Below are 21,469 nucleotides of genomic sequence, written 5' to 3' on the forward strand. Positions count from 1 at the left end.
AGAATAATTCATGATGAATGTCTTGGAGCAGTTTGCTTATTTGATCAATGTTATGAACTCGCATGATTCAATCACATTTTGGGGTTGGGTCTGTACGGGTGAATGCACTTATTGTCAGTTGCTTTGGACAAAAGCATCGGCTAAATAAATGGAATGTGATGTAAATAATGTGAAACAGTGAGAGAGAGAGAGTACATGGTCCTCCAGTGTTTAGGGGAAGCGGTAATTACGAGGGGCCACATGAAGTGAGGGGACGGTGGGGCAACGCGTTGACTTGGAACATGTTGTGTGAGGAACTTGTAATTAAAAGTGAACTAGCTGGAGCTGGGGGGGCCGTAGAAGGCCACACCTTTAGCTCTTAACACCCTCCGCGTCACTCCCTTCCTCTGACCTCAACACAAACAGATCCCATTCACAAAGACAGTATATGCTGTCTACACAAGAGCTGGTCATTGAACAGAAAAGGGAATGAAAAGAGAAAAAGCTTTCAGGGGCCAAATTCCTGTTGGATTTTCTCGCCTCAACTCGGGCCAGCTGCGAGGGAAAATATCAGCGGGGAAAGGAGCGGGAGAAGCCAGCAATAACAACCTGCCCACCAGGCCTCGTCAAGCCATGGCTCTTCATGGGGATGTGAGGTCCAATCCAAATGGCGGCTCATTGCATGTAACTACTGAACGAACCAAACATCTTTTTTTTCCTCTTTTTTTTTTTATTGGAAAAATATATTTCAGCAGTATTTGTAATCAATGATTGGGGAAGGAAAATACATCCATACTTAAGATATTGAGCCTTGGTGCGCAGATTCCTTCCTAGCTTTTTTTCCCACAGAAACGAAACCTTATTTGAGTGTGCAACGCAGATTCCCATAAGGAAAACCAATATCGTATCAAGCACGGTCTTCTTCATTCAATGAAAACTGATGTTCTGGTGTTACACGTGCATGAATCAAATCAAGTTGAATGCATGCTAACTTCTGCCTCTATGCTGAATCGCAAAACAAGAAGTGTCCTGCGACTTTGAGCCATACCATAAAGTAGCTCTCCTACAATCGCTCAGCTGGACCAATGTCCCCCTGCTAATCCCTGAGGAGGAAATGAACGCCACGACAGACAAGCCCTCATGCCAGCCCAAACATAAACAAGTATAAAAAGAGCAGACATCGGCCTACATGTCATTCTGATGCAGAGAGTGACCCAGCTGCTTCCACATGTCACGTCCCCGTCTCGTGTCGCGGGAGGACGGTCTGAACACCGGCTGAATGAACACACTCCCGGGCGGCGGGCGGCAGCCAGGTCGACCCTCCAGCCGGCCGTGTCAGTTCCACATGGGGGGAGAGTCTTTCTCCCAGAACACGGCCAGCGCCTGCTTAAACCTAATTGCATCATTTCCCGCAACGAATGCCATCACACCATGACCGCACACACCCTCTCCCACCGCCATTCTCCCTCTCCGGACAAAACACAGCAACTCGTCTCCCGCCACAGGCGACCCCTGGTGCAGCCCTCCCGTGGCCCCCGGTGACCCCCAGGGCCAATGGGCCTTTAATCCGCCTCCATGCCCCACTAACCAGGTCACCACGCCTGGGAGGGGTCCTTCAGACGGCGTGGAGGAAGGGGAAGACGTCTTTATTATCAGCGGGGGGCTGGAGGGGGCGGCTGGTAATGGAGCGGCGCTGGGGGCCCCAGACCAGACCAGAGCCCGGGGGCCCAAGGCTATCAGGACCCCCTGCCTGAGGACCGCCGGAGGGACGCCGCAACATTGACGGATGGGTTCAGACGGTGGGACAAGATAGCCAGCACGCACACACACACACACACACACAGATGCATACGCGCAAACACATACACACATGCATGCATACGCACACCACACACGTGCATGCATACGATCACACACACACACACACACACACACGCAGGCATACTCACACACACACACACAGACGCATGCATACGCACACTTACACACACAGACACATGCATACGCACACGCACACACACACACACTAAGGGAAGCCTAAGGTGGTAGTGGTTTTAGCAGCGAACATTTTTGTGTTGTTTTCATTGTTCGGTTATATTATGACAAGTAGTTGGGGAGTATTGTGCTTTTGGGGATGTTTTGTGTGCTTTTGCTTGGGGGTTTGGACCAATGAACATTATTTCGGTATGCAGTGACAGACGTTTTAAGAGTTATTAGTCTGACACAAGGGTTGAAAGGAGAGGGGGCGAGACTAAATTTGGTCAAAGGTTCGACCGCCAGACAGACTTCAGACAGACTCCAAAAACAAACTGCTAAAAACACTAAACTGGTTAGAAGTTAACCAACAAGTTCACCCATTTAAATCGGTTTCAGACGTTATTATATGACTAAACCCGGGTATGGACAACATCAATTGAGGCTGGTCAGATAACTGCTTGACACTGATGTGGTCAATGGGACTGGGATTTGTCTCTGTCACCGTGGACATGAGGTTCAGTGGAGACTCACCAAACAGACCAGACAATCCATATTAACTTGTTTAAATGTCCAGTGCAGTCCTGAGTCAAATATAGCAACCATTAAGCCAATATGAAGAAGTTAATCTAACCAGAAAATTGGTCCCTTTCAAAATAAATATGATAAACCACGAAAGAAGATACTAGAAGTATAATGAAAACAGTTTGGAAAGATAATCACAGGCACAAAAAGAAGACAAAAAAACAATAAAACAGACAATTTCAACATAGAGAAAGGATTTACCTTGGTGTTGAACCCCATTGCATTCTGTGAGGTTTTGTAGAGTTCTGGGTACTTCAGCATATTCTCTTTCCTGCAGGAACGCTCAAATATGCCCAGAGTGAGAGGAGGTAGAGCCGTGAAGATCTGAATAAAACGTTGAGAGGTGACACACATTTAGCACATGTTTGGGTTTCAATTGAAATGTTTGAAACACAATTCAAAACAATTGAAAAATAAAGTAAACAAAAATGTCATGCATTTAAACATTTCAAAAAACTAAAACATTTCAGACAACAGAGTAAATACAATATAGGTAAAAATGACTTTGTAACAGACATTTTGCGCCTTATTCCCAAACAACTTGAAAGATGTTAGCGTTAAAACGACTCCTTATTAATTCCCTCCCCGATTCTCCACTGTATTGTGTTGACGACAAACGCCAACACTTTATCTTTGTTTTCCACTATTGGCCAGGCCTCTCAGGCTGTTCATATGCAAAGGGCCGGGCAGTCACCAACATCTGCGCCGCTCCCCACTAGAGAGCAGGTATTTAAGCCCTGTGTCATTTCTAAGCCCTGCTGTAATGTTGTCCTGCCTGGCAGGTGGTGACAGAGAAGGGATGTTATTGTGTTCCTGTGGCTGGGTGGGAGGGTGGGAGGGAGGGGGATGGGGTATCGTTGGGTCAGTGGGTGTGGGTTCCCTGTGGGTCCATCTGGGTCTGGGGCCTCCGTGGCCCCCAGCAGTCTGCAGACTGTCGGGGCCACGGGGCATGCTTCACTGGGCTCCTTTCTCATCCAGGGCCCGGGAGGATCTCTATTGAGAAGGTGGAGTGTGTATGTGTGTGTGTGTGTGTGTGTGTTATTGTCAGCGTGTGTGTGCGTGCGTGCGTGCGTGCTTGTGTCTCTGTGTGTTAGTGATTGAGTGTGTGTGGGAGAGTGTGTGTTTGTGTTAGAGTGTGTGTGTGTTTGTGTTAGAGTGTGTGTGTGTGTGTGTTTGTAAGTGTGTGTGTTTGTGTTTGTGTGTGTGTGTGTAAGCTAGAGTGTGTGTGTGTGTGTGTGTAAGTTAGAGTGTGTGTGTGTGTGTGTGTAAGTTAGAGTGTGTGTTAGTGTGTGTGTGTCTCCAGCTCACTGCCCCCGACAGACTCCCACTGAGCCAGTGGAATTCCTCTACTGTTCAGATGAAGTAAAGAGTTGCACCCCACCACCGCCCTAACCCCTGCACCTCCACCCCCTCGCAGAGTGTTGATGTTTTAAGATGGCGGTTTATGAAGGAGTTAGCGTAAGAGCTAAAGCTGTGTAAATTCCGGCCGCTTCCTGCAAAGTCTGTGGCCCGCTGCCGTTAATCAATGCCATTGGCCGAGCCGCGAGTCGACTCGTGTGTGGGCACTCGTCTCCTCGCACGTTTCTCATTCAGTGTGTGTTTATTGAATGCCGTGTATTTGATGGACAGTTTAAAGTTACATTTCAACACCCGGTGAGCTAAACAGTGTGGTATTGGAAAAGAAAAAAAATGCAGATGCCGATTTTTGTCTTCTATTGAATGTATATTACAGATGGTGAAATATGAGTTCATTTAAGAAAGGGGCCCGTTACGGTGCCCTGAGAGACTCCCAGATACTACAAGCCGGTCGCGTTGCCAGCTTCCTCCGACCTATCCTCCTTTTCCCTCATTCACAAATGGCCGCCGTGGCCCAGCGTGCTCACTTGGAGGAGCAGGGCTGTTGTTCTTTCAAATTCAACGCATAGCTGGGCCAGCCGAGGGAATCGGGAGCTGACAAGGGGCCGTTAATATATTTGATGGCTTCCAGGATGCCGATGACATGATCACGCCGTAAAAGGCAGCCAAGTTCGGGGATGTAGCGGCACACACGGGGTCCGTGCCCGGGAGAGTTTGGGGGGCGGGCGTGGGGGACGAAGAGGGCTCTTTAACGTTAATGGAGGGACAAGAGTTAATCACAGGAACACGCACCACATTGTACAGGCCAATGCACCAGCGCTCGAAGAGGATCTGTCCCGAGAAACCGTTGACGAACGCAAACCAGATCTAAAGAAAAGGGGAAAGAGAGAAGCACAAAAGTATGAGAACAATGTGAGGAGTACAACTAAGGAGTGAAAAGTAATGGCACACCATTGCATGTAGACATATCTGGGTATATGTATGTACAAATGTGCTGTACAATTTACTACATAAAAAAGTAAAACTATAACTAAAATATTTATTTGTTGAGAGACTGGTAGACCTCGAAAGACAGTTCTACGTTCCATGACTTGTTTTGCATTTCGTAAAATGCAAACCCCCTTTTGAACTCTGTGAGTCTGTGAGTGTGTCATGAAGGGCGAATCAGAGTAGGACCCTATTTAACACATTAATATCAAGAGAACAACTGACAAGAAAATCAGGAAACATCAGCGTTTGTCTTATGGCCGCTGAAACGCAAGAACGTTCCAAACAGGAGACTCACACAGGAAATGTACATTCAGAAAGAATGGAGAATATTCCCCGTCTACGAGTATACTCTTCTTCATGCATCAACCCTGATCCCATTCAACAAAATAATTAAATAAACAACCAAAAACACATCTCCAATCAATGTTAAGAATCCCTCGTCTAATCCTGCGCCGTTTGAAGTTGTGACCTATGCCCAACACATCATTAGTCTGAACGAGAAACTGGCTTCTTTTTTTTTTTCTCTAACTTGGCAGCGATAAAGGGAGGGAGGGAGGGGTTGGTGAGAGGGAATCAGAAACGCTATCCACCCCGGGAGCAGGTAGAGCCAAGACCTTTGAGATATTAATACCACAGTGTAAATCGTCTGCTGGATTCATAGAGGGATTACGTTGGGGACATACATCAGGCCAGGCGGTTCCTCTATGTGATCCACCTCGAGACATGGGGGTGACAGGCCAGGTTAGTTATGGGGCCCGAAATCAGGGTTTTGGGGACCAGGGGGCGATGAATGAGAACAGTTATACTGCCCCGGGAACGAGAGAGGGGAGAACGGTAACACAAACCACATGTTGGGCGGAGATGGGCTCTATCAGTTCACGTCTTGATTATCCATGCTTATCTTAACAAAGCACACCATCGCTTCTTTCTATGGATGAAACGGAAAGCCGACCGTGTCCGTGATGTTAACGGCAGGCAAGTCCAGGGAATGTGCCTTTGATTTGAGTTATACCGGTGAAACATTAATCAATCCCGTGGAAAACTCATGACCGATTTAAACACTGCTTGCACGTTCAGACAATGCCTTACTCACACCGGGAAAGAAAGATGTGACACCGGTCGTCATGGCATTACAAGTCATTGAGCAGCCGTTGCTGTCATCACGAAGGCATGACCTTCGACAAATTTGCCGTTTTGGACAAAAGCCCGGAACAGTGTCGAACCCGGTGCCGCGGCGCTTTAAATGACCAGTAAATACCCGCCACTGGCCCATCCCAATCAATCCTTGAATCGTGTGAAAGTGTTATCCGTCAATAGATGTCCGCCCTCCCCCCAAACCTCAACTTATTCCGCTTAACCGAGGCGAACAGGGGGTGCATAGACGAGGCCTACGATTGTCTGTGTCCCAGCTTCCCCCCCGTGACGACGCCCACTCATTCCAGTTCCCGCCCATCCTCCATCAGGGGGCACTCTACCATGACGATGGGGGGAGGGAGACGGGGGGACGGGGGCGTGGACGGCCTCTGGATGCCTCAGCGTCACATACAAACAAACCCTCAGTCTGTCAGATTATTACCCAGAAGGGATTGCGACGAGGACCAGAGGGCGGGTAAGATGGAGGCTGCCGTGTTGAGTGCCACATTCGAGAGGCGGTTGCTAGGTGTTTGTGTGTGGGGGGGGGCGCGCGAAGGCCAGTGTCGTGCGCCAGGTTGAACGTAGGCCCAACGAGGGGTTTGGTGGCCGGGTCAAAGTGCTGAATGAATTACAGCGTCGTTCAATGAGGAGTTCTGGGCAAATATATTGTTGTGCTAAGTCAAAGAAGACGGCGCATTCACAGCGCGGCCGTAACTGCTCCTGCACTGGTGAGTGTCTTGGCCCGGGTCCCTCTCCCTTTCTGCCTCTCGCTCGTCTCTTGTGGGACCAGATGCATTGATTCGCTCATTAGGGGAAGGACCAGGCAGGGCCTTTCTTCACCCTTTCTTCTCCTCATTGAGCGCCGCTCAGTGGAGGGGTGTGGCCGGCCTCTCTCCCCCACTGCACATTCTGAAAACCAGAGTGGAGAGATGTGGCGCAGCCCAGAGAAAAGGGGGCCGGGGGCCTGGCTGAGTGGGGCTGAAGGGGGGGCTAAAGCCGATAAGACGAGCTCCCTCTGCATATTCATCAGCAAATCAAAAATCAATGATTCCTGAGGCTGCGCCACAGCTCTTGGGGGAGGGGGTGGGGGGGGCCAGGAGCCCTTGATACTCTTAAGGTCTTTTAACTCTTATGGCGTAGCACTGTGGCCTTTCTGGAATGGATCATGAATGTCACGGACAAAAGGCCACTGGGAATGTGGACGGGCATCAAAAAAAGGGCGAAAGAAGCTCCATAAATATGCTGGAAATGTGTGAAGGTGAAAAGCACTAAGTCGCGCTACAATGCCAGTCAGCGGCCTTTGTGGGGTTTTGTTTTTCTCCCCTTGGACGGCAAACTAGCAGTCAGCATGCGCGGCTCCTCAATGGCCTCCCTTCACCGACCACACTGGGCCCCCGGACTCAATGAGCTTTCATGTAATTACCTCATAAATGCCACTTGTCTATCGGATCCCTTAGCGGCCAGCCGGGCAATGTGTCAATCAAACATGAGCCAGGCCAGCGCGTCGTTCATTGGAATCACGTTGCCAAGGCAACTTATTTTTTGAAGGTCTCTTGCAAAATAGTTTTGAGGCTGATGGCCCGTTTCATTTGGGGTTCCAAGAAACACACACTGTTTGAACGAGAGCCACAAGAACGGCGGTTATGAATGGGCGATGAAACACTGTGTTTTGTCAGCTTGTGTTGGAATAGTTGCATCGACGTGACTTGCGGTGTTAACGAGATAGATAAGTCATTACCCCATGCAAGGATGTTTACATTTGTTCAGACTGTGTCTCAAAAGTTTTCCCTCTGTAACACATCTTAGAAAACAACTCAAACTCCATTCACATGCGGCCCTCCGAACAATAACACAACTTTAATGGCACCGCCTGTCAGTCAATCATCCAGTAGAGTGACAGCTCCACTTCCTGACAATTAACCCTTGAATCGAAAGTCCCAGCAAAACACCAATTACAAGCCAGCTGCAATGATGAGAGCCTGGGCCAGACTTGCACTGCATACAAATTCATCACAATGGCTACAGAATCCTTCACCCCCGGCCCCCCTTCTCCATTTGTCTCTATAAAAGAACTTTAAGGAGGGAGAGGTAGAGAGGGATTAAGTATAGAATAAAGCAGTCATGGAATTTAGATTGTATCACCCATATAACAGACAATAGCGCTCGCCAAGGGAAAAAGAAAATAGGAGAAAAAAAAATCCTGGAAAAATTCCATGATTCTTTGTTTTGCCAAGTACTCTGGGAGTCAACACGGAAAACATGCGCGCACAAAGGTAAACCTATTAGTGTAACAAATGTAGCTTTTACCGATACCCTGGGGTTGCTCCTGTGTCGGTTGTCAATGCCTTACAAAATGGGGGCGTTTGATATATCGAAGCAGCGAAAGGGGAATAAATCCCCTATTATTTACTGGAATCCCCTGAAGCAGAATTGCACGGGCAAGGAGGTGGCTGGGAAGGAGGAGGAGGAGGAGGAGGAGGTTGACCGGGCTTTCAGAGACTAACAAAAGGTGTGCTGGGAAGAGGCTCGTCTTACGGACAAAAAAGCCCAAGACGTACCAAACTAAATGCAGAACTTCATTTAAAGTTTTACTGGACTGAATATGCTATATCCCTGCTGAGGCCCACAATGAAAAAAAGAAAATGTACAGTTTCCGAAGCTTTATACTGATTCGTATTTTTTTGTGAAAGATCTACCGGCAGAGTGAATGGCAAACAAGTGAAAGAGAGGAAAGGTCCAGGGTTTTAATTTGATATTGGAAACTCTGCACACAAAGCGTGTACCATGCTAAGCCTTCTGATAAACGTATTGAATTGCACTGCATCAGCCCTCCGAGGGGTAATCCTGCTCTTCGTCCGGTTATGAGACAAAGTGGGCAGCTTAACTGAAATCAATTCGCTTTGCTTCTGTGGATTATATACAAATAAAAGTAAATCAATGAAGGAAGAAACTAAACATCGATATTCATATAAACTGCTATCAGCATTTTTCTTTGTTTACAAAATGTCAACAAAGTAATTCTATATATCAAACATGATCAATAATATAAAAGTCTGACAGAAGGTTTTGTTGACACGCTGTTTTCCCCAGCCTGCCCAACAACAACAACAGAAAAGCCTGGTTGTGTAACTCAACGAGACACGTCGGGATCTAATGTCCTCCTTCAGAGTATCCCCAGATTCTCTACGCTCCATAAACTGTTATGGAGATGGCCCGCGGGTTCAGAGGTCAAGTAGCATGAAAAAATAAAAACAATTTTAAAAGGGGTTCATATTTCTACGAGCAGGGTATGCGGCAGCAACAGTAGCCGCTCAGAAGCCCCTCTCTCGGTCTCATCAAAGACACATGGGAGTCTGGTCTGATGAAGAGTGACATTCTCCCAACAGGGTCACCGCTCGTCTCCAGGGGCCCTCGCCGGCTGGCCTCTTCAGGGGCCCCGGCCGGCTGGCCTTCTCGGGGGGCCCGGCCGGCTGGCCTCTTCAGGGCCCCAGACCGGCTGGCCTCTGGAGCGTGCTCCAGCTCCTGCAGACTACCTGCTAGCCTCTCCTGATGTCTCACTCAGTGACATGCAGTCAGGGGAGGCAGGTGAGGCAGAGCCTCCCCTGTCATCATGAAAAGAAAAATCTAATTATGATCAAATTTAAAAATTAAAAAAAATATTATATATTGGTATTTGTCTACTGATCTGTGGTCTTAATGTAATTAATGTACAATTCCAATAATTTAAATCATTTTTATTATCAAAATCGCTGAATATACCTTTTTCCTGAGGGGAAATACGCAAACTGAGGCCAGCTGAGGCAGTGAGCAGTGCTGCCTCACGAGAATTGCGCAATCCCTCACAAACTGGGTAGAGCGCATGTGCTCAACCCAGTTTGCTTTTTCACCGTTGTCACCAATGTAATGTTTGTAGACACTTTTATTGTATGATCGCACTTTACTTAAACTAGTTAATGTATTTGATGCGTGTGTTTAACATATTTAGTCTTGCAGCAAGACTAAATATGCTGATCTGACATAAAACCGCGCTGAAAGAGCATGAAATGAGGCAGCCAGTGCCTCTGCCTCACTGAAGGGGGCCTATGCGTGAGCCCACAGTGTTTACAGGATGCTTCCGTTAACTTCTTTAAAGCAGTCAAGTGCACTACATCAGTTTGTTTATTTTTTAAAAAACATTTCTGACTGCAAACATGGAAGATAATGATTCAAGGCCGGTACTATATAAAAATTGGGTTCATTTATTTGTAAGTCGGACTCTGAAAAAGTCAGTGCCTCACCAGCCACGGACCTCACCGCACGTCTCTGGTCTCACTCCAGAGCAGCGTCATTGCTTCCAGGGTCCTCCCTGAACACGGGACCCCTTAGGCGGGAGGTACACCACGTTTAATCCGATGGAATTTAAAACCACGACAACAACAATGTAGCGACGTTTTATGAAATAAGTGTTGTCAATGTATCGGGCTTGTTCTGTAAGGGTATTAGTGTTATTAAGATGTCGTTTTCCTGTGAGAATAGAGGCAGCTTATGAAATGCCCGCCCCCCAGGGAGTACATTCCACCGTCTACATTACAGGGCAGAAATCTGAGCGTGGGGATCGGGGATCGTACACAAGAACATTTCCACCTGTTGGAGGGCATCATGAGAACTGAAAGGGGCGCCGCTTTGTTGAAAGGCAGAGCTTTGAGTCACTTTGCACAACAGGGAATTGATGTATGAACAACATACATTAGATGCAAATATTCAATTTGAATCAATACAGTATGAATTATAAGCAAACATTGGAGTCTGCATAGATAGACGCTGCATGAATGGAACTCAATCCGTCACTATTTACAAAACTATTTGTTATAAGAAGTATGGTGGAAAACGTATAAGCCGTCTCCCTGCTACGAGGAAGGTATGTTTCCAGCGCTGATTCAAGACTCTCTGCAGACAAGTGCATAGCTCGTAGATCAAAACAACACAGCACCCATCACGATGGAGATTAAGATAAAGCCCTTAACATGTCTAGGGACTCTTGCCTATACCTTTGAACCTGCTATCAGCGCTGGTTCTGCTTTCTGTCAAGTGGCTTCACACACACGTCACAGGCCGAAACCCCTGCGGTGGGAGAAACATTTCCCACAATCCATCCTGGCACAGACTAGAGAGTGTTCTTGTACCAGCCACCGCTCGTTTACATTTCTCCACAAGTCAAACGAGTAGAATAGGAATCGCTTTCATCAGTTTGGCAATCTTTTATGGCTGCAGTGCCAGCAGACTGCACTATGAAAGTGTTCCAATTCCTGTGTCTTTACACTTAAAGGCTTGAATCGCTTTCACACATACTCACACAGCAACAGATTCCCAGTTAGATTGGGTATATTCCAACCCATAGTGGGTGTGTGTGAGTGCTTACCATTCATTTGGAGTTTTTTAAGGGATAGACACACAAAGTGGTCACGGTCAGTGACCAGAAAAACAGAAAGCAGGGATAATAATAATGCTGAGGAGACACATGGCGATATGTGAGAGTCTGGCGCTGCAGCATCAGGACTAAATGAAAAGCCTGAGACCTACCTCGATGATGTAGAGGACAATGTTCTTATAGAAGCAGTACAGGATACACTTGGCAACACGGTTGTAATTCCAGGCCCCGTGCACCAGCAGCAGATTCTTCAAGTATTTGAACTGTTTGGGAGGGAAGGAGGGAGAGGAGACACAAAGCCAAGATCAACGAAGAGCAGGACTCGGGGGCGTTCATTGCAGCATTTTAAGGCCGGGAAGCCTACAGTGTTAACAGGAACATTTGGATTAAGGAAACAGAAACAGTCCTTATTGCCGTTTGACAGTGGGGAGCAAAGGAGGGCAGATTCAGGGTTGACTACATTGACACATTCCAGGTGTTTTTGCTCACAGTTTGACCCTACTCAGGCTGGCGCTGTCTGGGGTTGCTGCAGAGGGGAGAGAGTAAGTGGGGGGGTACGGATCCTACACTGAGAACGGTAGTTTAAATGGCTTAATAAGCACATTGTGGAGGCTGAGGAGTCCACTTCCTGTTCAAGCATTATCTCGTTGGACGATAGCCGTGATTAAACTGAAACAAGACTCTGCGAAACCACTGTTTTGTAAGAGTTTCTGATAAGATTCAGCAGCTAAAAACGCAAACATTGAGACCGAAATTCAACCAGTAGCTCCGCGTAAAGTAGGGAGAAGGAGGTATCCTTTCCCACGGATCCCAGAACCATAACGCTCCCTCTCTGTATATGTCTACGGAGCAGATCTGAGCCCCTGCGCTATCCCTGAGCCAAGTGGCGGGCCTCCCGTTTGCCTGACCCTGGCTGCGACGGATCAAACAGGCAGTTACCACAGAGTGGACCTGATGACAGACGGACAGCAGAGGCGCCTCAGCCCAGAGCCCTCCTCACCGACACTCCTCTCCGCTCCACCAGATACCAGGGAGAGGGGGCGGAGAAGGGGACTCTGTGTCTAACCAGGCCTCTTTAAAAAGGATTATACAACCTGATTTTAAGAACACACCCCCCACTTCTGAAAAACAGGTTGGGAAATAAACTAATGTAAGCGGGGGGGGATCGTAATCTAATGTCACGGCGTGCAGATATTGTCAATAAACGTAATCCACAATGGAATTCGGAAGACTTCGCTAATGTTAGTCGGCGGGCAACTTATTCCTAATGCACCTCTGTGCCAATAAGGGCCAAACCACACCAGTCCGAAGCGGTAATTTAATCAGACGCAGGGACTAAATGGATTACTTCAGGCCGCATTTTTTTTGCTAAAGATATGCATTCTGCATGTCATGTGGATGGAAAGGGGCACTTAAAGACAAACCCAAGTCCCTCTGTGAGTAACCGAACGCTGAGACACAAAGAATTGACTGTGCCTTGCCACTCCTCCAGATCCTCCTCGCCCCCACCCCGATCTAGGCCTTTGGCTACAGAGTTGCCGCAAACACGAGGTACAGAACAGCGGGCAGTGAATAACCGGAATACAGGAGAGCCATTAGCTTTTGTTGGCGGCATATTCCTGCTTGTTTATGCAGTTTCGCGTGTCGACGCTGAGTTTCAGGTATATTGGTTACTGGGTTGTGTGGGTTGGTTTACATAGCGTTTGGCAAAAGGCTCTGTTACTGGGGAGAATGTGCAGTAGTGAATGTTAAGTTGCTTGTCACAGCCAGGCGTATTTGAGACGCTGCTAGTGGCATGGTCAACAGGGCATAGCAAGATACGGAGGAATCTGCTTTCAGACCCACATTTGACCATCAGCATTAATCAAATTTGCAAAGCTGCTTTGATTGAGTTACACTTGGGCCGACTGGCACTTAGAAAAGACATTATCTATCTGATGGTTATTTTGCGATTCTGTAACGTATTGTGTGCTTTTTTCCCTCGTTTTAATCAATGAGACGTCTTCACTACCCTCAAACTCCCCGCTCCAGTAGGTCATCTATAAGACCAGGTGGACAATGACAGGGCCCACCATAACAACATCAACTACAACGGCCACGCCAAGAGTCCGGGTCACTGGTGCGGCAGGGCGCGGGGGTCCCACCTGGGCGATGGAGTAGTCGGAGGAGTTGGCGGCCTGCAGGCCCTCGTTCCCCGAGATGCCCACGCCCACGTGCGCCGTCTGGATCATGCCCACGTCGTTGGCCCCGTCGCCGATGGCCAGGGTGATCACCTTCACCTGCTTCTTCACCAGCTCCACCACCTCAGACTTCTGCAGCGGAGACACCCTGGGGGGGGGGGGGGCGAAGAAGCCACAGAGACGTTTCATCACGGCTTGTTATGACTCTCCGAAATTGGGGGGAAGCCATTTTGTTTTCATTGGCAGGCAGAGGAATTATAAAAAGGAGTCGGAAAACCCCGAGTCCCCCTTTTTCAGGGCATGGTGTGAATCTCATAAAGGGATGAGAAGCCACACACAGGACTAAGGGCGACCGCAGGACGTTCTATAAACCGTTAAATATAAACGCCGCGGCAAATCCCTTCAGGAGGCATTTCGATGTATATCCTCGCACAGAATTTTCCCAATTTTCCTAGTATTGAGCAATGTAATTGAGGTCCGTAGGAAAACACAAAAGTCATGCGGTCAGCGTTTCACAAACCCCGGCGCGCTCGCTCAAACGTCCCTGACAAGCATGGCGGTTTGAAGACACACAGTGAGCCGGGCCAACCGACTTTATGAAACCGCTTTATAGAGCGCAGTTTGCACATGCCAAAAGAAAAGGCTAATGAAGTCGTTTAGCAGTTTTCATGGTTCAGTCCAAAAACACATGTAATTTAAATAAATAATACATCCTGCTCAATTCATCATTTGTTTGGACAACGTTGCACATGTCACATAAATCACAAACTACTCCCTGGAATATGGAGTGAAACAACGTTCGAGTGCGGAACAATCTTGAAATCACGTAACGCAGTAAAAACGATGATTGTAACATTTCTTCAATTGTTGTCCAAACATTACACCACCGACCGCTGAGGCTAAACGCTCAAGATGGACGAGCTCTTGCGGTGCAAAGCAGGCGACGACACATGCAGAATACTCGCCCCGGCTTCATGCACGATTATCTGGTCTTCTAGAGGATAATTGCATACGACAGCCGTTTTGCTCTCCCCCCAGTCTGCCTCTCTCCCACTCCCCTGCGGACTCCTGCCTGACTTACGTAACCGGGCCACGGCACGCAGGGGCCCGCTATGAAGGGCCCCACTGGGCACCGCTACGCAGGGCCCCGTTGAGCCCTGTCACGAAGGGCCCCATCTCAAAGGGCCCATAGGGTCCGTCACCCATGATGGATCTGACTCATCCAGTAAACTCCTCCTTTACGAGGCGTTGGGGGTCATGTTGACTGACAGTCCTGAGGCAAGTCCCCCCCCGATATGCACATAAGTGTGGTCACACACACACACACACACACACACACACACACACACACACACACACACACACACACACGTGGAGCCACATGTGCATGTGGCTCCACATGCACATTGTGTGTGTATCTGGACAAACAGATACACACACAAACACACATGTTGACAAACAGACACACACACATGTGGACACAAATACACACACACACACACACACACACACACACACACACACACACAAACACACACGTGGACAAATACACACACACACAAACGCTCACACACAGATACGTGGGAAAATACACACGGACACACACGTGGACAAATACACACACGGACACCCACACACACATCTGGATGTACACATACACATCCATGTGGACCAACACACAAGGACACACACACACATGGACCAACGAATACACACATACATCTCTCTCTCCACATGCCGGAGGCAGCACAGTGATGTACGGTACAGCCGGTCTCCAGAGATGATGTTGTAAACTGGGAAACCTCTCTAAAGTAAGCAAATTCCTGGTGAAGAGAAAGGTGGTTTGCTTCTTGGTGCTTTGGCCAGCAGAGGCCTCATTCGCCTATACCAGCCTTCTGTGTGCGTGCGTGCGTGTGTGTGCGCGGAGGAGGACGACGGCGTGTACATGCAACATTAACAGCGTTTAAAAGCTAAAAGGAAGCCGCCGGGACGTCAGGCTGAGAGTCCCAGTCGGGCACCTGTAGGAGTGTTGTTGTGAGAGCATGGGGCCGGGGCCCCTGGCTGCATACCTGGTCACCGTCCCCGGAGCCCATAAGCACTTCCTTCTATTTATTCCGCCCCCGGTACGTCAACACTGTGGCCCTTCATCCTGTGTAGCTGGCTGGGTTCTAGTCAACCAGTACAGGTTAGCACTCATGAAATGGCTCAAGCGCTCATGAAATACCTCGTACTGCTTTTGGGTGACTTTGGGTGAAAAAGCTACGCAAAGCTATTTGTTGATCCGAGAAGCGCAGTACTCCAGTAATCACCAGCAAAACTGTGAGACTGTTAATTTGATTTGATTTCCCAGCTTCGGTAAACTACCTCATGAACACACTTCACCATGTTACCTCCTGTTACCAGGTGCCACCGACGCAACAAGGCAGACTCTAAAAGACGCCATGCTTTTGGGTTGAATAATTGCGCCTGTATCAACACAATGATTACCATTGACCATTTAGTTGTTGAGCACAGGCCGTCCGTTCAAAGTTAGCGTATTCAGATACGGGATTGAACCCAGAACCTTTCACCGCACCATGATTCTTTCTGTTCCTAATAAAAGAGTTAAGAGTATTACAGTAATTACCTGTGGTTAAATAGTTAACGGCACTACTCCAATCGACTGCGGTTAAAGAGTTAACAGGACAACACTGTGTACCTGGGGTTAAAGAGTTAACAGGACTACACTGTGTACCTGGGGTTAAAGAGTTAACAGGACTACACTGTGTACCTGGGGTTTAAGAGTTAACAGATCAACACTGTGTACCTGGGGTTAAAGAGTTAACGGGACAACACTAATTACCTGCAGCAGATGACGGCCTTGCAGGAGAGGGCCAGGTCCAGGAAGTGCTGGCGCGCCCCGAGCGTGAGCGCGTACTTCAGGGTGGTGCCGTCGATGATCAGGGCGAAGTCGTTCTCCTTGTACAGGGCGTCGCCCAGCATGCCACAGTGGTAGCCCAGCGTCTCCCTGGTCGCCTGGGGGCACAAGACAAACGGGAAAACACGTTTTATATCGTTGTTTATTTTGAGTTTTATTAATGGCATTATTAGGTTTATAATTTACAGGTCTTAAAAGATAATGGATCGACTTCAAAACATGTATGCGTATAATAATAGCCCTATGGTACATGTATGTATACTGTATGGTCGTGAAGTAAATATATGCTCCTCTGTGTATATATTTATTCGTGTTAAATGTGTTGGTACATTTCTGCAGCGTCCACCAAGCGTCCTAGTGTCCACGTTCACGAGGGGTAATGTAAAGTCAGATGTACTAGATATTCTAGTGAAGCCTAATCATTTTGGAGATTATTTTTCCATCTGAGGCAATATGTTGCAAGCCATTTTCAGGACGGCATGAAAAGTAATTTGATGAAAGAGGCGGGGGGTGGGGTTCCTTAGGCTGAGGTTAGCCTATGGAAATGTGTGGGAAGCCAGGATTTTAACCATACCTGACAAGTAAAATAGCAATCATCAACCCAACCTTAGTATTAGTTTAACAGTTGAACTTTGTTAAATTGCAAGGAGAGGTGGATTTGCCAGGGATTACGGTGCACTGAAGGCAAGATGTTCCTTTTTCAACACAATTCCTCACTGCTAGGCATTAGGAGTAAAGCCCTGGTACTGAAAATCTTTCTACTACACTGATTAAGTCAAAAAACAATAATGACCAAATACATTCTTTCGGGTCATTATCGTTTCATACAATACTGTGCTACAAACCTACACATCATGTATGATGTTCGTCAAACCTCTCTCTAAAAAGATGAAACCAAATATTTTAAGACTACCAGTATCCTGCACCGTTTTACGCACACATTACACGCCTATTAACCAGACCCCAGAAGGTGTACGGCCCAGGTTTGGTGATATATACAGACACAGCCATGCAGGGCGATGAAAAGCTATAAATCTTAGGGTGACAATGGATTTAAGTCGAAAGGTACAAGACAAACGGATACCTCTAGTAAACCTTGACGGAGACAAATGGGAGTGGAGACTTTTATTCATCCTGTTGTGATCTTCTTACCACATGGGGAAGACGCCGGGAAATGAAGCCAACCATTTGACCCACACAAGCAGCCTACAACTGCATTCAAAAGCAAACTGAGACGCCAACACATTTTAGTGTAAGACATAAGGCTTCTAAAGCAAGATGGTGAAATACTATTAGACCGTTTAAAACAACAATTCGGTTAGTAATTTTGGGCCAATGTAAAGCCTCAATCAATCATTAGGGGCAGTGTAATAGTCTTAAATAACAGCACATTTTAGGAAAATGGAAAATAACATGTTATTAGAACCTTATTGTATGAGGCCACTACATACACACACTATACCCCCAATACACATACACAAACTTGGAAAACACACACACACACACACACACACACACACACACACACACACATAGGGGTGCGTCCCAAAAACACACCAGCATGGATTGCCCCCATGTCAATGTGTTCAGGTGATTAATAACTAATCCCGCCACTGAAGCTCAAAACATACACAGACCCAAAGCAAACACTGCATCGCTCATACCTGCCCGGCGGTTACACCTGATGTCATGGCACACGCGACGCCGCCCGTAAACACACGGGCCAGCTGCGAGCCGTAACCAAAGCTGGCAGTACCAGATGGCGGGGTGACCGGGACGGATGGAGGGAACGGCTCTAAATGGCGCCGGAGCGCCGAACCAAATAAACAGCTGATTGGGCGCATACATCTCGGGGAATTAAGTAGCAGAGCTTCATCATTTTAAATGGAGGAACGGAGACAAGATAATGGCCGGCAATTATTCTCACTTGTTTCCAATTAAGGCACTTCCAAACTTTCTTTCGGCGCAGTGAAGCGTTTTTAAAGGAGGCGATGGTCCGAGCGGGCTTAGTGTTATGGCGTTAAGGTGTGCGTTTTGCGTTTGTTTCTTTTGACCCGTGTTTCCCAATAGGTCATTTTTTTCGGGGGGGAGAACAGAACAATGGAGAACACCGGGGTTCGTACCTCGTGGGATCACAGAGGACACCCCTGCTTGGCATAACACAGCGCTGAAACCCAAGCTCAGAGGAAATATTTGGACAGGGGGCTCTTGAGTTTCAGGAGGAGAGACGGCGAGAGAGAGACATCTCGATTGGCAGAGAGAGAGAGAGAGAGAGAGAGCTAAACCAGAGGAGACGATAGGTGATGTCAAGCTGTGAGAGTGTGTGTGCGTGCAAGTGTGTGTAGGGCTATGCATGGGTTGCGTGACAACTATATTAAACCTTAGAGTAAAGTGCGAAGAAACTACATTTTAGTTGGCACGGCTGACTACACATGAGCACATCTGTTTAAGCATGTGTGCGTGTGTGTGTGTGCCTGCTGTATGTGTGTGTGTCCGTGCACATGTGTACATGTGATGAATTTGTGGGGAAGCAACTCTTGTGTGGTCGCCGTACAGCCTATACATCACGCGTTGCGATAAGCACAGTTTACCACAGCGGCCATTTTCTCAAGTAGGGGGTAGCCACTTCTCCCCTAATTTCAGCTGAGGAATTCCCGTGCTAATGCTACGTGTCTCCCGGCTAAAGCCTCTTTTGTTATGGTTATAATCGACCGGTTTAGCCTACGTGTCTCTCCAGTGTTTGGCCTGGGAGTGGGGATGTTCCGGGGCATCTGTACTGGGGCTCCGTTGTTGATACAGGCGCTGAGTGATGCAGCCAACCAGCCCAGCCCTGACAGCCAAGACGGGGGAAGGATCATCTGATGGAGGCCAGCGGGGCCATCGCATGTTTCTGTGTTTAACGCAGACCTAGGGTGCCCCGCGGGCAGATGGTGTCCGATAGAGACTCACACGCACAGAGGCCGACGCACGGAGGCTTGGGGGGAATACACAGGCTTGTTCGACCGCGGACGGACACACGCTCGTTAACACATACACGTAAACGCACACCTCTACACCGGCCGGAGGCATAACGCTGATGTATTGTACAGCCGGTCTCTAGAGAGGACACACACACACACACACACACACACACACACACACACACACACACACACACACACACACACACACACACACACACACACACACACACACACCAGCAGCATGGTGAGGATGGATGGGCATCGGGGGATCACCTGTTGCTAATGTATAAAAGCTAAAAGGCAGTTTGGTGAAGTGCCAAGATCCTGTAGACCATTCTGGAACAAAACCTCTATATCCACCTTATCGTCAGACTGCCTATATACTTATAATACCTATGATATTTACAACACCAAATGTATGACTAAAGCTAGATATCACAGTAGTTATTGCGGCCACATGTTCTGTAAACACGCAGCCCTTTCAGGAACTATCAAAGCGCGGCCGTCTGGATAATAAAGTTTGCCTGATGACCTGAGACCACCTTGGGGAGCAGGGCTCCTCTCTGGGGACCCGGGGAAGGGGGGGGGGGGGGGGGGGGGTACTCCACCGGGGCTCAAATCACCGAGAAGCCGAGCCTTCCTTGATAAGCATTTCTAAACACACAGTTGGGACTGGGGCGGGGGTAAGCGGGGGTCACGCTCCGATTACGTTACGGGCCGGGCTGGCTTTTTTAGCAACACGAGAGCACCCCAACCACCACGGCTGGGGGGCCGCAGCCCTCTGTTGTTCGTCGAGGACCCCCGCTTAGTCTCGCTAGAGGGGTTCCTCTGTTTGCGCGGTAACAAACAGTCTCGGTACGGGCGTCTGTGCAGCCGCAGGAGAATGGGAGCTGACATTTCAAAAGGGCCCCCCTGGCTCCCCCGTGCTGGAACCGAGGCCCCGGGCCCCCACGTTTCACCCTCCACTCCATTCATCATGCCTAACGACCGGCTGAAGGCCGTCCGTCATCGGACCCCCGCCCTCAGTCCCCGACTCTGCTCGACTTCTCCACCACCCTCTCCTTCTCAGGCCCTCGCCGACTTTTCTTCACCATCACCCCGAAACCACTCCACGCAGAACCAGTCCACCCCCTCCACCTCCACCTCCATCCATGTACTCTGGGTTTTTTTTCCCCCTGATCCTGGTCCAAACAGGAGGGACTGGAGGTTCCCCTGCTCTGCTGGAGGGGTTCCCTCCCAGCGAGAGAGGCGCCATAGCTCCACGTCTAAGGCCCTCCACAGCAGAGGATGAGTGGCTCCTGTCTGAGGAGGACGGCAGGTGTCCCTGTCCGGATCGTGAGCAGAACGGATTCTTCTGTCGGGACGTGACGGCTCTCCCGAGGCCTCTCGCCGCCTCTGGCCAGTTGTCTTCTTCAATCTGAACGAAAGGAGAGCTACGGGCCGTTGTCTAGTGAACGTCCCCACAGGAGGACGCAACGTGATATATTTTGAGATGCACGCAAGGAAATACTTTGTGTCATCGAGAGACGTTTTGAAAGACGTACGAAAACTGTAAGATCTGAACACCAAGGCCAAGATGAAAGTTTAGAAATTGTCGGTTTTATGGTGGTTCATTATTCCAAGTTCGTGTTTAGAATGTTTTACAGATACACTGTATCATAGCCATATTTGGTGTGAAAAATGTTTGGGTTTGGTTTTGTTTAAAGAAGTCTGTTTTAGTTAAGTTGCGCATTCATCCCTCACAATGACCCTCATAGACGCCAATGGAGCATCCAAGACAATAATAAATCGATTGATTTGAATTGTATAATTCAAAAGAAGAAATTAAAAAAAGACAAAAGAAAAAAAATGAAATCAACCTCCTTCGCCAAGCACAACAGGTGCTCGGTGTACAACAAGGGAATAATGATGGTTAAAAATGCAGTTTAGTGGCATGAGGAGCATAATAATGTACTCGGATTACTTTAGCGCTATGTCCACCTAT

The 21,469-nt window shown here is 48.3% G+C and overlaps 1 protein-coding gene across 3 annotated transcripts in view; it reads right to left on the reverse strand.

Moving 5' to 3' along the window:
- atp8a1 (ATPase phospholipid transporting 8A1) overlaps positions 1–21,469 on the reverse strand; it is a 104,007-nt gene that overhangs the window by 22,592 nt on the left and 59,946 nt on the right. For all 3 annotated transcript variants that reach the window (XM_079744612.1, XM_079744610.1, XM_079744611.1), the window contains 5 exons: positions 16,448–16,620; positions 13,570–13,753; positions 11,578–11,688; positions 4,687–4,761; positions 2,740–2,862 (listed from right to left, as the gene is read on the reverse strand). In XM_079744612.1, coding sequence (XP_079600738.1) covers positions 2,740–2,862; positions 4,687–4,761; positions 11,578–11,688; positions 13,570–13,753; positions 16,448–16,620 — 666 coding nt within the window. The remainder of the gene's footprint in view (positions 1–2,739; positions 2,863–4,686; positions 4,762–11,577; positions 11,689–13,569; positions 13,754–16,447; positions 16,621–21,469) is intronic.

Source organism: Pollachius pollachius (assembly GCF_949987615.1).
Source record: "Pollachius pollachius genome assembly, chromosome: 10".
Lineage (NCBI taxonomy): Eukaryota > Metazoa > Chordata > Actinopteri > Gadiformes > Gadidae > Pollachius > Pollachius pollachius.